Here is a 17,345-nt window from a genome sequence, read left to right on the forward strand (position 1 = left end):
TTATGGGTATTTATTAAAAAAGAGAGTAAGAAGTATTTATTATTAAAAAAATATTTTTTTAAAAAAGTGACATGGATATGACTTTCTTTTCCTTGCTTATTCATTCAAATGGGACTAACCTGTCCCTGTTTTTTTTTTTTTTTTTTCTTTTAATGATAAAACTAACCCCATTCGAGTTTATCATCTTCTTCCATTCGAAACCCTACAACATGCAGTGGTGGAACTTGGTTGCTGATCCACCGGTAACATTCAACGGTGAACAAAAGCCAGCCAAGAGAGTTGGGTGTATAATACAGCCGTTCTTACAAGTCTAACACCGTTCTCGGTATAATACAGTTGTTCTTGCCGGCAGAATTGGGTGTATAATACAGCCGATGGGGAGAGAGAGAGAGATGGCTGAGTCATTGCCGCAACTTCTGAGTTGCTTCTTTCGACTTCATAGAAGAATAACCGACCACTGCTGTAGCCTTTTTCGTCTGCTGGGTTTCCAAATGTTTTCAAGTAAATCTCATTTTATATTTTATTTTTTGTTTTTTTTCCTGTTTTCCTTCTTCCTCAGAGCATCGGTGAGTTTCCAATTTTTTATTCAATTCCCTTTTCTTTTTATTTATGAAGAAAATAGGTTTGATTTTTTGTGCTGTTGTTGCTTTCAAGCTGGTATTTGTACAAGATTCTGCAGGAAATTTCGTGTTAGGGCTTATGTATTGATCTACGTGTTTCATGTGTTCAATGCCTGATGGTTATACAAATCACGGGATTTAGGTGGAGAATAAGAGTTAAGTTTCTATCATTTTCTTTTGCAGCTCCAACACTGTTTTTGCAAACTCCCATTTTTCTATTTTTTTAAAGTAAAGGGATTTTTTTTCGCTACACAGCTCTTCTTCCCATAGTCGAATTTCCATGCTCTTCGGTCTTTTTTATCACCGATTGTTGGTTTTGTGAGTGGAATTTAGTTATCTAATAAGTAATTTCAGTGGCCTCATGTCTCATAGAGCGGTGTTGATTGGCAGTGCAATTGTTGCTTCAATTGTTTGATCGTTGTTATCTATTGGTCAAGGGAAAGTTGGTTAGAAATTATTTGATTTGCATTTATCATTATTGGTTAGGACTGTTCGAGGATGGAATAGTGGAATGTGGAGAATAGTAAATTTCTGGGAAGAAAAGGAATAAGTATGAGATGAATAGTAAATATAAGCACTTATTGAAAAATATCTTACCAAACATTTTCACTCCAATAAATACTTAAAAACATAATAAGTGATTTGAAAAAGTGGGTTATCATACAGCCTAAAAATTGTTAAAACAAGTACTTCTAACAAGTACTTGTTCTTTTAACAAGTACTTAATCATCAAACATTCACAAGTACTTTTAACAAGTACTTAATCATCAATCAGGACTGCTTATATCAGTTTCCACTATCGCATCTGCGGAGTGAAAGAGTTTGGATGATTAATAGAAAATCACCCATTGCAGAAATAGAAATCATCCCCACACCACTACCAAAAATAAGGGGAAATTTTCTGAAAGTTCCAGCCCACTTTCTTTATGACCCCCCACCCCCGTTTGGTTTGAAGGAAAATGTACGGAAAGGAAGTGAAACCTATACGAACTTTGTATTAGTTTCCTCACTTTTCCCTTCATTTCCCTTTTGTTTTTGATAAATGTTCATTTCCCTATCTTTTCCTTCAAACCAAATACAGCCTACGTCATTGGTGGAGGCCTGGAGGGTAAAGAAAAAGCAAACACAATATATCCAGTTTTATGACTGAAAAAAGATGGGAATACTAAGTAGAACTGTAACTTAGAAGAAGAAGTAGTATTCGGCCAATTACAATTCTGCTTGGAGTTCTAAATGGCTCCTGAAATGATTCAAATTTTTAAAGCAAAATCTACATGAACCCAGAAGGGAGGGAAAATACATTCCAAGGAAATGGGAAAACAAAACAAGAATAAACAAATTCACCCGCTTTGATGGAAAACCTCTCAAGGAAGAATTAAAAGAAATAGACTCAGCTTATGTATCTCACACCCCAACTCCCGGAAAGTAGACTCCAAACAATAAGGATCATATATGTCCAAGTTCTGCAACTGCGAGGAGGGTGCTGCAAAAGGCAGCAAAGGAGTCCATCTTCCTTTGAACTTGCGACAAAGACATTCACATAGAAAATATTATGTTTCTGAACCCTCTGGAACAGTTGGTAGTCTCTCCTCTGCAAATGATGGATTAAGAAACTTAGCTATAAAAGCCCACATCTTATACACATCTTCAAAGTTGGTAAGAAATCCCAGAGATGCTGTAACAACTTCAACACGGATGGAGGCATTTTTGCTTTCAAGGTGGCCATTTGCTACTGCACTACACAAGGCAGTGTCTTCAAGATTCAATGTTCCACAATGATTTTTTGGGCTATCAGCAATCTTTATATGACTAAGGAAGCCAATGCCCAGAGATATACCATTTTTCTCTGCTAGCTTCTGAACAATTTCTGGGTTGATTAGCCCACCGTTACTGTCCCTCAAATTGAACGCTACAGCTGGACCTCTTTCGTATTTAATTTTTGGGCCATAAATGTGAACAAGAGGCAGTCCCGTGCTCCCATCTGAACTAGGTAATCTAAGTTGGAGTAGTGAGGTAACAAGCCAATTTATAAGATATCTGAGTCTGAGAGTAGTTATGTTGAGACCCAACATGTTCACATGGTCAAGATGCCTGCACACTATTTCGGGCTCTCTTCTGTCCCACTCTTGCGCATCCCCATCTCCATCGCTGGTGGACTCTTCATCACCAAGGCTAGTCACAGAAACCTCCCCAGGCTCCAGAGTATGGCTCAATCGTTCTCTGGGGTTGTCCTCCATGCTGAAGGACACACTCTGGCCCATGCTTGTAACTCTTTCCTTCTCTTCCAAACCAAAAAATCTACCTCCAGCAAACCTGTTACCTTCTCTTCGTCCAAGTAATCTAAACTCACCTTCTGTCTCCCTCCTTATAGCACTTTCTTTTGTCTGTGGGCATATTTCAGACATCGAGCCATTAAGGCTACCATGCTGAAGCCCAGATCCATTTGCTACAGAACTCAACTTCGAACCAGTCAAAGTTGATTCTTCTCTGATCTCATCTTCTTTCTGCATTACCCTAGCATGCTCGAAATCTGCAACCTTTCCACTGTTTTGTGACATGGAATCCGTTTCTGCAAACTGCTCTTCTTCAGGCACCTCCTTAACACGGTCCAGTTCCTGTGAGACTGATAATACAGCTGCATCAAAAGATAGCACATGATCTTCATGTGGTCTAAGGTTTACCTGCCTGCCATCATAGATTGGGCTTCTAGATATCTTTGGTGCTTGTTTGGGAGAGAACAGCATATGGTTTTTCCTGCCGGTAAACCATGAAGGAGGCAAGGGAGATCCAAATTTTGATTTTCTCAACTGACCTGAATTGTCAGATCCAAATGGGCTCTGACCCAAATCGATCCAGAATGAGTTGTCAAAAGATTCATCTTCACTGAAAACTGGGCTCTTCATGACCTCCCCAACTGAAATGCTCTCAGATTCTTCAAATATTGTGCTTGCACCATCCCTGTCAGAGCTGTTATCTTGATCCATTTCAGTCTCAAAAATATCCCTCACCTGGGAAGAAGTAAATGCACCAGAAAAAGCAGGCAACTGTGATCCCTGACGAATTTCAAGTGTCAAATCTTCATTCTCCTCAATCCTGTCATCCTCAATTCCAGTCAATCCATCAAGACCATCCATAGAATCACTAAGATATTGTGGGAAAACTGAAACTATCCTCACCATTCCAGACCCAGTGCAGCTACACTGGTTTTGCAGACTTCCCATTACAGATTTCTTGATGAGAAGGCATCCGAACCCAGTTGGGTCAGCCCCAAACACCCTGTAAAAGGACGTTATAATGAAATCTGGCCGAAAGAGTGATAAACCAAGTGAGTCCATGTCCTTGGGGCCTAATGAACCAGCATCAAGTAAGACATGCCAGTTATTCTGCTGGGCAAGTGCCATCCACTGGTAAGAATACTTAGCTCCGGTCACCCTAGACTGAACAGGAAACACAAAAAGGCCAACGGCAGAATCCTTCTTTCTCCTCCTCTTGTTAGAGATTCGCTTTCTCAGTTCCATGGAGCAGAGTTTCAGGGTTGGCCATTTAAACCATGCACTGTAAATCTTCGCACCTTTCTCTTTTGCACTCTGAGCCATCCAGCTAACAGACTGGCTCTCGTAATCAAACATAGTTAACAACTTCTTGTTCGTTTGAAAAGGGTATGATTCAGCTAGCAATTTAAATGCAGATCCTCTGCTGACAGTGAAAACAAGGCCGTATTCATTCTCGGGAATGTTCAAATAATCCATGATCCTTGATTTTATATCGTTTTCCGTTGTGCCTTTCTCGGCACCTCCATATAGAGCATGGTTGCTTAAGTTTGCAGTTATTTCAGACAAGCTAAAGGCACAAGAGTCCCAATACTGAAAAGTCTGAAGGTAAGAGAAGAGCCCAAAACCACAGTAATCGAGACATACCTTGGCAAACTGATCAGAGAGGTGTCCGTACTCATCCGTCCTTAGTTGGTCAATCTTCTCAGAGGATTGGAACTTTGGGTACATAGTGAGGAACTTGGAGAAGGATTCATGGAAGTCAGGAATGGACTCTTCGGTTTCGAAGGTCCGCTCAGCAGCAAGGAAGGTGGCACGGAGGAATTCCCTCTGGGCATGGAGCCTAGCAAGGGACCTTGACCTCCCAAAACTCCCATCTTGATTGGAGAATGACTCAGAATCCACGTTTTGGGATTTAAAAAGGGACCCATCTTCCGATGCTTCTTCGAGCGCTTCTCTGAGTTTGTTTTCCAGCACCTGCCGGAGAATTGAAGGCTTCCGTCTGTCTTCCTCAGTTGAACCCGAACCATCTCTCCGTCTGCTCTTCCTCTCCAGGATTCGGGCCGCACAGTTGGATATAGGATTCCATAGTTGAAGATGCATGAATGCTCCCTTCTGGTAAGCCAATCTGAGAGAAACCCAAAAATGAAAACCAGCCCAAGCTCAGCCGAGATACCCAGTCTTTAGCCCATTCAGCAAAACTCCCAACAAAGCAGAATCGGTTTCAAACTCTACCAGGTCCAACAGAAAGCAAAAGGTATCTTAGCTTTCCCAAAATCAAACCTCTGCTTTCAAAAATCAAAACCCTAACGCAAGGAGGGAAAATAGCAGAGATTCAGCGACAGTCCGACCTTTAATCGGGCCGAGGGACCTTCACTATTTTATCCGAAATATTCAAACACACGGAACCAGAGATTCTTCCATTAAGGCTTAGAACTATAACTAGAATGCGAAGACTCGGTTCAAAAGAAATGCAAAAGGAAAAAAGAGAGCGAAGAGAGATATCAGCCCAACCAACCTTTAACCCCCGAGCAGACAAAACCCTAATTTAAGCCCCTCCTTCCTCCAAGAACCCAAAATTCAGGATCGAATTCAAAGCGGACCACATCATCAACAAGACAGAAAATGAAAGGGGAAAAGAAAAGATACCCCTGGATTATAAAACACACAAAGTCCAAGTTTTTCAGACATCCCAACAATAGCCACCAGAAAACCAGAGATCGGTACGCACCCAAAAATCCACGAAAAAAGAAATCTAAAGCAAAACCCAAGATATCCACAGGATCCCGAAAACCCAACCCACACCAAAGACCGAAACACCAAATTCTGAGAAAGTCCCTAATTGAAAAAATACCAGGCCCTGAAACTCAAATCCAGAAAGCACCCCAGATCCAGAAAAGTTCAGAAATCCCCCAAACCCTTCAGACACTGCAGCAAAGTGAGATAGAGCATTGAACCCGAGCTCCTAGAATTCAATCAATGAAAGGAACCACATCAAAACTCTGGGGCTTGAAGAAAAGAAAAAAAGCGGCGGTAGAAACGGCTCCAACCATCCCTCTTCCCCTTCACCAACCTCTCTCCCTTCTTTCTCTACTTCCTCTGTAATCGAATTAAAAGTTAAAAAAGCGAACCCTTCTTGCCATCAACTTCCCATTACTCCAATGGGCAATCCAAACATGTCTGCATTGATTGTCACTGCTCTCTTCCCTCTTTCATTATTACTCCCATCTCAAGAAAAACACAATATACCTCCTCCCCACTCGCCACTTTTCTTTTCTTTTCATGCTTTCTTTAATTTTTCCTTCTCCTTTAATCTTCAATTAATTATTGATTTTATTAAACAATGAACAAAAAAACAGAAGGGAAGAAAAACGTCAACCATTGACTTCTTATTTTCACAACACTGACTGAACTAAAATGATTATGATATTTTCCATTTTTCCTTTTTTTTTTTGAATTTCCTTTTTTTATTAATTAATGTTATTAAGCACTATTTTCTGTGGGTAGTGGCAAGGTGGGCCCACCTCTGCTATGGGCTAAAAGTCAAATCAGCTCTAACTTGTAAAGCTATTTCCTGTCCTTAAGGCTTTACTTAAACCACCTTCGATTCGAGTTCGCCCAACCTATAAACGGATCGGATCGAATCGATCCGATTCGAATATTATTAATAAAAAGTAAAAACTGGTTAAAATATTATAAGTTACTGATAAAATATGTTAAAAGTAATAAAATCTATTTTCGATCCTTTCAAGTTTCAATTGGGCTTGAAATTACAGATGTCAATGCTTAGCTTATGTGGCATACAGGCAGGCTGGTTGTATGCCACGTAAGCATATCTGCATATGTTTAACAGTGTTCAGTCAACTCCAAAAGGAAGATTATGAAAGATTAATTAACTGTTTAATTCCAGGGGTTGCAGTCTAAAAATCCCTTAATTTTCTAATGGTGCAATTGCAGCCAGCCAACCAATTACCAAGTGTGAAGCCTGAAGATTCACTCACTGGTCAGTAGTCAGTCCTCCTGTCATTTTCCTGGAGCTTTGGTTGAGATGAATCAAAATTCAAAAAGCAAAAGTAACTTCACTTGATCATGGTCAACTTGTATGTTAGTTACTCTGCCACTATCTCATAAACAAATTCATTAATCTTTGTCTAGTGCCGTCCCATCTCTAATCTCTCTCTCTCTGCTAAACATATATTATTAAAATAATGTTGCTTTCTCCTGTTTAACTTTTTAATTAAGTTACAGTTTTCAATAAATATGATTTCCATCTACTTGCTTATTGCGTAATTTGCGGTGGATTTTTTTAATTGATTAGATAACCTAGTTTAAATTTCACCCAGAAAAAAAATCAGTTTCAACGAGAGTTAGTTACTTCTAATTAATACTCAGGTCTGTTTGGTTTGTGGGAATAGGGATCTGGAGTCTATTCCAACTCCCATAATAAATGTTTTGTTGGGCAGAATCAAAATCCCATTCTCATTATAGCATTCTCCCATTTGAGGGAATGGCCATTTCCTCCCATTCCATGGAAATGAAAATCCATTTCAACCAATTTTGATTATGATTTTGATTTCAATTTGAACAAAACATGTGAGAGAAATAAACCACTCCAATTCTAATACATTTTAATTCCAATTCCGACTCTAAAACAAATGGATCATCAATTTGTATTTTTTATCAAAATCATATACGTTTTGAAAAAATTGAAAAAACAGTGAACTGTACAAAAAGCTTATTATTTTTTACCAAATTGCCCCTTTTTTAAAACCCCACCTATTGGTGCTCGGATTGGCCGAGGACAACAAGGTAAATTTGTTCCGCTTCTTAGACGAGGACTTGTTAGGTCCGAAGTGCGTTATGGCCAAAGTCGAATGAAGTCAACTGAGGATCGACCGAGGTAGAGCTGAGGCTGAGGATCAATGATGTCTGAGTAGGGCTAAGGCCGAGGACCGGTGTTGTCCGAAGAAGGCCAAGGCCGAGGACCAGTGGGATCCGTGGAGTGCCGAGAACCTACGAAGGAAGGAACGTCAAAGGCCTTGGGTGAAGACCTGAGACGGAGACTCCAATGGTCAAGTTAGTAGGCATAGTAGGGAGGGCGAATGAGATCACATGAAAACTGGGGAGCTAGAGTGCAAGTTTTGGGTCTAGATCCTAAAAAGTCGTTCCAAAGAAAAAACCTCCCATACCTTGGGGGAGTGATGCCCTATTTATACTTGAGGTCACCTGATGGCGGACGTTGTGGACGGTTAGGATGTGATCCATCCTTGAGCGGGCGGCCATTGAGCTCGTAGCGTGTGGTCGTGCCATTGGTCCCGCGTCGGGCACTGACCCCTGCGTGTAGTCAGCCGAAGTTAATCTCTTGTCGTCCCATGGTTCAGCCTGCGGATGCAACCGAGGCCGTGGTGATGACGATGACTAACTACGGCAACAACCATTGAGATGGGGTGATGAGATCGGTGTCAACAACACCGAGCTGCTTCCTGTCATCGCGGTCATCGTCGCGACTGTCCCGTCATTGGTGATGGGCATGGTGAATATCGGCATCAATGTCGATGCCGGCCTCTTCACTTGGGCATTTTCCGGTTGAGGCTTCTTCGGTGGCGATATACTTCAGTGACTTCTCCATAAATTCTGCTTTGGTTTTGGGCAGCGTTTTGGCAACAGAGTTCTTAAGGGTCAATTCGGGGAGGAGGCCTTGGATCGCTGCGTGCACGAAGACCATGGGGTCGAGGTCGCGGATCTCCATTTTTTCTTTCTTGAAATGGTCGATGTAGGACCGTAGGCTCTCGCCACGTTGCTATTGGACAACCATGAGTGAGACGATGCTCTTCTGGTGTCGCCGGCTGCTGATGAAGTGGGTGAGGAAGAGATGGGCGAACTGGTCCCAGGAGCTGATGGAATAGGGTAGGAGCCCAAAAAATCATCGTCGAGCTGCTCCCCTGAAGGTCGCTTGGAAAGCTCGGCACTTCAATGCATCGGAGTACCCATACAGGAGCATGAGTGCTTGGAATCTCTCCAGGTGTTTATCTGGGTCCGAGGTGCCATCGTAAGTCTCCAACGTGGGAGCTTTGAAATGAGGTGAAAGAGGTTCCAAGGTGATGGCGGCGGTGAAGGCGACCATCCTGGTGGAAGGGTGCTGACTGGCCGAGGCATTAGCTTGGCTCTCCTTGACTCGCTGAATTTCGTCCTTCATTGCACCAATCTGTGCTCGTATGTTGGCGATCTGCTGGCCAACAAACACCCTGGCTTTGTCTTGGTCTTCACGGTAGTGGGATGGGCCGGCTGTGTCTCGGTTCCTTTTGGCCTGTCGGTCATTGAGGTAGTCTCGGAGGTCTGAGGTGCGAGGCAGTTGGAGGGTTCTCGGCGGCTGACTCACACTCTAGCCGCTAGCCGCGGTCCCTGGTGACCAAGTTTTGTGTAACTTTACTGCGCTTGAAGCTGAGCCATTGTGGGGAGGGTTTAGTAGTCAGTTCCCATAGACAACGCCAATTGTTGGTGCTCGGATTGGCTGAGGACAACAAGGTAAATTTGCTCCGCTTCTTAGACGAGCTGACTAGGAGGATCTGAGTTGTGCTAGGGACGAGGATTTGCTGGCCGAGGTAGAGCCGAAGCTGAGGACCGGTGTTGTCCGAAGGAGGCCGAGGCTGATGACCAATGGGATCCGTGGATTGCTGAGAACCTGCGAAGTAAGGAACATCAGAGGCCCCGTGTGAAGACTCGAGGTGGTGACTCCAGTGGTCAAGTTAGTAGGGCATAGTAGGGAGGGCGGACGAGGTCCGAAAGGTTCGGACGAGGTCGCCTGGAAACTGGGGAGCTAGAGTGCAAGTTCTGGGTCTGGATCATAAAAAGTCGTTCCAAAGAAAAAACCTCCCTTACTTTGGGGGAGTAATGCCCTATTTATACTTGAGGTCGCCTGATTGCGGACACTGTGAACGATCAGGATGTGATCCGTCCCTAAGCGTGCAGCCACCTGAGCTCGCCTGCCTTGTCTTGTCTGACACGGGTATTGACCCCTGCCTTGTTTGGCATGCTGATTCGCTCTGAGCCCGACCACGTGTCAACGTGCCAAAGGCCCGCCAAATGCGCCTACATCTCCACCTATCATGCATTATAACTTTACCTTCATTCTTTCATTGTCTCCGTCTTTCATGTTTATCTCTCTTTCTCTGTATCTCCATCTTCTCACTTTGTTAAGGCATCCATTTATTTCTCTATTTTCTTGTATGTTGAAATGATGTTGGAGGCTTCTATCTTTGCAAAAAAACATGGGTTGAGCTCTTTACAATGGGGAGATAGGACTTGTGTAATCGACAACAAATATTTGGAGTTGTGGTTGGCTTGAGTCTAAAGTTGGCTTATTTCAAAGAAGAAAAATGAGCTTGATTTTCACTAGATTTGTCAATTATTTAAGAGTAAAATCTCGTACAAAAATGCCATCTACACTTCTTAGGGAGTAAAAACTCTAGAAGTTCATCATTGTCTCACAACTCTACATGTTTTTATAGTCATAGAGGTTACTAAAATGGTGAAGAATGTTTCACCTCATGAGTTCGTGAAGGCATACGTTGCTCATCTCAAACGATTGATGAAGATAGAGCTTCCTCACTCACTGGACTAATATTGCGAAACAGCATCCGACCTATGTAATACCAAATGGTTTGTAAATCTAAAAACATCATCCGGTTTCCACGAAACCGGATGGTCTATACACTTGTGAGAATCATACAGACCTTTGTGGTTTATTGGGATCTAGGTGCTTTTGATAGTGTAACTACAACCAAATCATTTGAGGGGTAGATGTTTGCAACTATAAATGATGTTCCAAAATTATAAGCAATCATCCAGTCTTTTCAATGTCAAATGGGTTTTAAGCCTAGAAAACTATCCAGTCTTCTCCATACCAGTTGGTTTGTGTAGCTATGAGAATCATATAAAACCATGTGGTTTGTTTGGTTTTAAAGGAATTTAAGTGTGTTAGGTCACCTGTGTAATTAATTATTGTAGCTATAATTAATGATTCAAAATTGAGCAACCATTCGACCTATGTAAGTCTATAAAACACCTTCTAGTCTCCACTATACCGAATGACCTGTGTAGTTGTGAGACTCATATAAAACCATATAGTTTGTTGGGTTTTAGATGAATTTGAGAGTGCAAATAATATTGCCACCTGAGTGATAAATATTTACAATTGCAATTGATGATTCAAAACTATAAGGAACTATCCAATCTTTGAAATTTTGAATGGTTTCCAAGCTTGTAAAACACCATTCGATCTGTTTTATTTGTTGTCAGATGATGCCTAAATTTGTTTAACACCATTCAATCTATTATATATCGGATAGTCCAGACATTTACGAGAATCATATACAATTTTGTCCCTCTCATAATTTACTTCCATGGTGGAGGTTTCATCCTTTTTAGTACTATAACCCTATTGTTTCATCACTCATATGCTCACGTGGCCTCTAAGTTCAATGGCTTAGGTGGAATTGGTTGTTGGCTTAGTGAATAGTAGCAATTGCCATTGATGCTAGAGAAGAAGAAGAAGAAAAAGAGGAAAGAAGCTTTAAACAGGAATTTCAACCATAAGAATTAGAAGACAAAGAATAAAAAGGGGGAGAGATTAAGAGAGTAAAAGAATAATAGAAAAGAGAGATAAATACGATCTTATATTTAAATGAAAGACAATTTAGAACTAAAAATAAAAAAACATCTCCCACTCACTATTTTTGTCAATATTTTCAAAACATAACTAAATCTGCTAATTGACCAAACTTAATTATTATTTAATAATAATAATAATAATAATAATAATAATAATTCATTTTTATCTTTTATCAAAAAAGGAAAAATTGTACATAACTGTTGATAAGAGAATATTGGCAGAGATGGTGGCGTGGCGGATTGCAAATAGTACGGTAGGAGAGTAGAGTGGAGATTGACAGTTGCCATCACCCATTGATACCACCATCAACCGAGGGATCGTGGAATCCAAGGTCCCCCCCAATTACCCACAAAATGGTTGGAATCGGAACCCGGAGCTGGAGGAATTTAATGATCTTTAACCGACCGTTTGCTCTTTTATGGGATTGGGGGACATCTTTTGACTGATTAGGTAGGTGGAGCAACTTGGGCCACGTTAGCCCCAGTATTAGGTTGGGTAAGGTGAGGGTTGAAAATTATGAATTCGATTTAAATTTGGGTTGGATTAGGACCAACCCAAGTTCCAGCCCCATGGATCCATCCATGTAACTGTCTAATTAAGTTACGATTTCAGTTTGTACTTGCGATGGAAGTTAAAATCACAGAGAGAGGTGTTAGCCCTCTGTTCGAGCTCTCCTCGAGCCCAAGTACATAAAACGATTAGGAATGTGTTCCACAGAGTTTCTAACGTTTGTATTTGATTTATTTTCAAAACTGAAAAAAGTAATAATGCCAACTATTTATAAATTAATATCAGATTTTGTGAGTATTTAAGTGTATGAATATCAATATGGGTTAAATGCTGATTTGGCGATGACATAGTGACATTTTTATAAACGTCTATTACGAAATACACATCACTTTTCAAAATATTTGATTTATTAACTGATCTTTTTTAATACATATTACATATGCATTATAAGGGGATTAAAGGGGTGGATAGAGCAAGATGCATGTGAGGTTCTTATTGTAAAGGTCCTGTTCATTTTCACTTACCTAGGTAATTAGGTTAATCCAGAGAAGTAGTGTTTTTCAACATTCTTAAGCAACACATGTTATCTAGGTAAAGAGAGGCGGGAGGGGGATCACATTATTGGCATAGGAATAAGTTATTTACCCACCTTCTAGCAGAATATCGGTTATCCAAATAATTAATAATTATTCATCTTTTAAAAGAGTATCAATTACCCAGTTAACTGACTCTCCAATATCTTAGCTTACCATGAGACCAATATAATGGATAACTGATTTTCTCAAGTGCACCACTCTTTGTCCCCCCCCACCTTTTAATCCCCCTGTAATGCGCCTCCATATTGGGACCATTTCCAATTCCAAGTGATCATCTGAGCTATATATGGAGTCATGAGCAATTTTATTTAAGTACTTATGTCTAGTGAGACCCATCTACTTTTACATGATTTGGTGGCAATAATAACTTTATTTGTGGAATTGCTTTTCTGCAACAACACTCTTCAGTTCTCAAAATAAGAAAAAAAAGAGGAGATAAAAGTAAAAGGTAAAGGGTGATACAGAGGAGTCTGGATCTGGTACAGTGGTCCCTTCCCTCTTTTTTAGCCCCAAACTTTACTCCAGAGGTCCCTTCCCCTTGTCATGATACATGAAAAATTTTCTATCACCCAAGTCTCCAAAAATTCATTCTTCCATTCAGTCTTTCATCAAAACTGGAATGTTCAAATTATGCTCAACTCACTTCTGTAGAGGACCCAAGAGGTGTTCATTTGTCCCCATATAATTGAAATTTGAATAGCCCAATATGATTAAGTTATTGGAATCTGATTTTCCTTTTAGGTATGGACTTTTGTCTATTACTGCATTGTAGTATGCTATCAGAAGGAAATCCGAATCCTCCTTTGTCAATCAAATTCTTGTTGCTGAGCTTTTGCAATACACCAATGGAGAAAACAAAACTCTGTCACATCAGCAAAAACAACATAAATTTGTTAATACAACAGTTGTTTTTGTTTGTGAAGACTAAACAAATTTAATTTGCTTATCAATAATATAAATTGGCACTATTTTATGTTTTTTATTTGACCATGCTACCTGTGACACCATATATTAACATTGAAAATAATAATTAAAAAAAAAACCAACTCTCATTATTTATGCTATGGTGTCATGACCTGAAAAGTGATGTGTATGAATCAATATTTTGAACCTTAAATTAAACATAAAACAGTGATCAATACTCCTTTAGCAAATCAAATATCTATTTTTTTGATGTAACGTTAGGATTTGTTTAAAAGAAAAAACAAAACAAAATCATATGGACAAACATGCCAATTAGGAAGCTTCCTTCCATTATAAACCCTATTTTAACCGAGTTCAATCACTTAATTCATATAGCTTGTATTGCTATTTTGTCTAGTTTTAAAAAATTTAAAATTTTTAAAATATAAAAATTACCCCACCAAGCACCAAGCAAGAAGAACTCATTCCAACAAATGACAAAGAACAGAGGCTGAAATTTTTGTCCTATTAACAGAGGGTAGTGGAAGGAACATGTGGAGCCCTTCCAATCCATTTTACCCCAACGAAGTTTTTGTAGGGAGGTTCCTTATGTATCTGTTTTGTGGAATGATGATGTGGATGATTTAAACCATCCACTAGGCAGAGGATTCCATGGATTGGTCATGTGTTCAATCCTCCATCCCCATTATCTCTATGCCATCTTTTTATAATGAGATAGGTTTTCTCACTAATTCTAGGCTCTTAGCTGTTCATAGTCATAATTTTGTTAGTCAAGTGTGCAAGTAAAGGTAAATATAATAATTTTGTTATTATATTTACCTGTTCATAGTCACTAATTCTAGGCTTTTAGCTGTTCATAGTCATAGTTTTGTTAGTCAAGTGTGAAAGTGTGCAAGTAAAGGTAAATATAGTAGTTAACAATTACCTCTTCCTAGAACTCTCTTAATTGGGTCAATAACAAAGAGACATTTTAGGGAAAAGATAGAGACACAACTTGAACTATTTATGAGTATAACAGACTATGGGCCCATGGGTTGACATTACTTTTGTATGCTAAACTCAAATAATGGTAATGATTTTCAAAATTAATTAGTTACTTAATGTTAGTTTATGATTAACATAATAGAAAAATCAAAATAAATTACTGATTTTCAATTTTAATTTAATAATAATAATAATAATAATAATAATAATAATAATAATAAGTGTAAAATTAATTACAAGAATATTGCACTTAATTTATAATAGCATATTCTAACATTATAAAAAAAAAATTAAATAGTAGTAAACTTAGCATAATATCATAACTTAAATTACACATCAATAACAATGTACAAAATAAATTAAAATTGATTTAAATTAAATTTTAAAATAATGAAATATAAACACGACAAGTTGGGTTCAGTATGGGTTTGTCTTTACACTTAATTTGTAATAACAAATTCTAACATTATTAAAAATTTTAAACAATAGTAAACTTAGCATAATATTTATTATAACTTGAATTACACATAAAAAAATACTAAATAAATTAAAATTTAATAAAAGTAAAATTAATAATATAAAATTGATTTAATTTCAACTTCAAAATAATGAAAAATAAACACAACAATTTGGGTTTAGTATGGGTTTTCCTTCACCTTAACCTGACTCTCCAATGCATCTACTTGAACCTAACATAACCCAAACTTTGGTGACCAAGGTAGGGGGTATTTGTCTCAATGTTATAAAAACTGACCTAGACCAAAACTATTTTGGCCACCAGTTTTTGGGTCAATGATTCAATTGTATGGTCTAAAGGAACGACCCATTGCAATTTTGAAAATAAAAAATAAAAAATTATTAAAAATTAGCTAAAAACTATTATTCGGGTTAATGGTTTGACTTCCCAGGTCAACAATTTGATTGCCCCTACTCGGGCTCCAACTTGCCCCACCCTGATCAAGGCAATTGTTTTAACCATTGATCAGGTTTAGGGTGGGTTTCAAGGAAGCCCAAACTTTGGTGATCAAGGACAGTGTGGGGTGGTATATTTGTTCCAATGTTATAAAAACTAACCCAGAGCAAAACTATTTTGGCCATCAGTTTCTGGGTCAATGGTTCGATCGTATGGTTTGAATGAATGACCCATTGCAATTTCAAAAAATAGAAAATAAAAAATTATTAAAGTAGAAAACTAAAAACCATTGTTTGGATTAACGGTTTGATCACCCAGGTCAATGGGTTGCTAACCAAGTCAATGATTTTATTCAAAAGAAAGTTCTACAATCTTATTCATATTTTTAATAGTAGTGTAAATTGTTCAGGTAGAACAATTCGACCGACCAAGCAGCCTTTATTGCCTTGCGTTGAGAATATATTCATACTTATATGCTTTATTTCATGGGGAGATATTCCCAATGCAAGGTTGCAAAAGGCTATTAGAACGGTGTGGGCACAGGTTTTCCCTGATGGAAGTCAATCTCCCAATAGAGAATGTGTATGGTATATTATTTTATATTATATTATCTTTTATATTTTATATATAAATATTATAATATAATGCCTATAATATATATAATATATAATATTTTATATTATCTTTTATATTTTACTAGTAAGTGTGCACGTGCTTTGCATGTGGCAATTTTAAATGATGGTAATGATAGGAACAATGTATCCAAAATTTTCTATGAAATTTATTTATATTTATTTTTTATTTTTTATTTTTTTTTGTTTTTCACTATTAATCGGGTGTAGATTGCAAAATCTGAATCTAATTATGTAAGCAGCTCATATTGGGTTGCAAAGTTTCGTGTACCATTGACAGGCCTACTCACTTGGCTAGACTCTTCTTTTTGTAATGTTTTATCTTCTTAGTGTATATTTTTTGTTCATTTATAAAAAAAAATGTAAGATTTAAAGAGAGGGAATTGAATGGGGTAAAATTTGTAGTTCAAACTACATTTTAAACCTCACAATTAAATAGTGATTAAATTCAAAAAAAGGTATTTTAGTCAAAAGAAAGTTCTACAATCTTATTCATATTTTTAATAGTAGTGTAAATATGGAGTTATAGATGTATCCAAAATTTTCTATATATTTTTTATTTGTATGTCTGTAAAAATAATATTGTTATGTATGCTTATTTTTATTTAATATGATAAATATACGATATAATACATGTGCCCACATTTTTTTTGTAAAATTTATATTTTTTTTATTTATGTTTTTATATCTTATTAATTTTTATTATTTAATTATGACATTACAATTTGATAGATTTGACCCAACAATTGAACTATTGATCTCTACTAAATAGGAAAGTAATTTCATTTTCATCATCAATAAAAATATTTCTTTTTTATTACAGTTGTTTTTTAAAATTTGATTAATAAAAAATATCACAATGGTATCTATTTTTTTTTTACATTTTTCTAATTTTATATATTTATTTATATTTAAAAATTTTATTATATAACTATGATTTCATGGGTTGCCAATTTGATTCGGATAGTTTAATTGCTTAGTCATCACTTGGATAAAGAATGGTCTTGTTATTGAGTAAATTTTAAATATATGAGTTTATATTGTTACAAATAGTGGACACAGATCTAGTTAATAGCATATATTAGTGAAAAAATAACTTAAATATGGGATTTAATAAGGGATGTATGTATATAATATAAAATAAAAAGTAAATATACACAAAAATTTCCAACTTCATGTGGATTACACATGGAAATTTTAAATCACAGTAACAATTATTATTATT

General features: G+C 37.7%; 1 protein-coding gene across 1 annotated transcript; it reads right to left on the reverse strand.

Annotated features, from left to right (window-relative positions):
• Positions 1-1,779: 1,779 nt before the first annotated feature.
• LOC148849209 (uncharacterized) lies at positions 1,780-6,202 on the reverse strand. Its single transcript, XM_088948232.1, has one exon. The coding sequence runs from the start codon at positions 4,991-4,993 to the stop codon at positions 2,171-2,173; it is 2,823 nt and encodes a 940-aa protein (XP_088804358.1). The 5' UTR covers positions 4,994-6,202; the 3' UTR covers positions 1,780-2,170.
• Positions 6,203-17,345: the final 11,143 nt, after the last annotated feature.

This window comes from Nelumbo lutea, chromosome 6 (assembly GCF_056320005.1).
Source record: "Nelumbo lutea isolate HS-2025 chromosome 6, American lotus-T2T, whole genome shotgun sequence".
Taxonomy (NCBI): Eukaryota; Viridiplantae; Streptophyta; class Magnoliopsida; order Proteales; family Nelumbonaceae; genus Nelumbo; species Nelumbo lutea.

Coding starts and splice junctions, on each gene's coding strand:
- LOC148849209 (XM_088948232.1), bottom strand. CDS start 4,993: ATGCATCTTCAACTATGGAATCCTATATCCAACTGTGCGGCCCGAATC.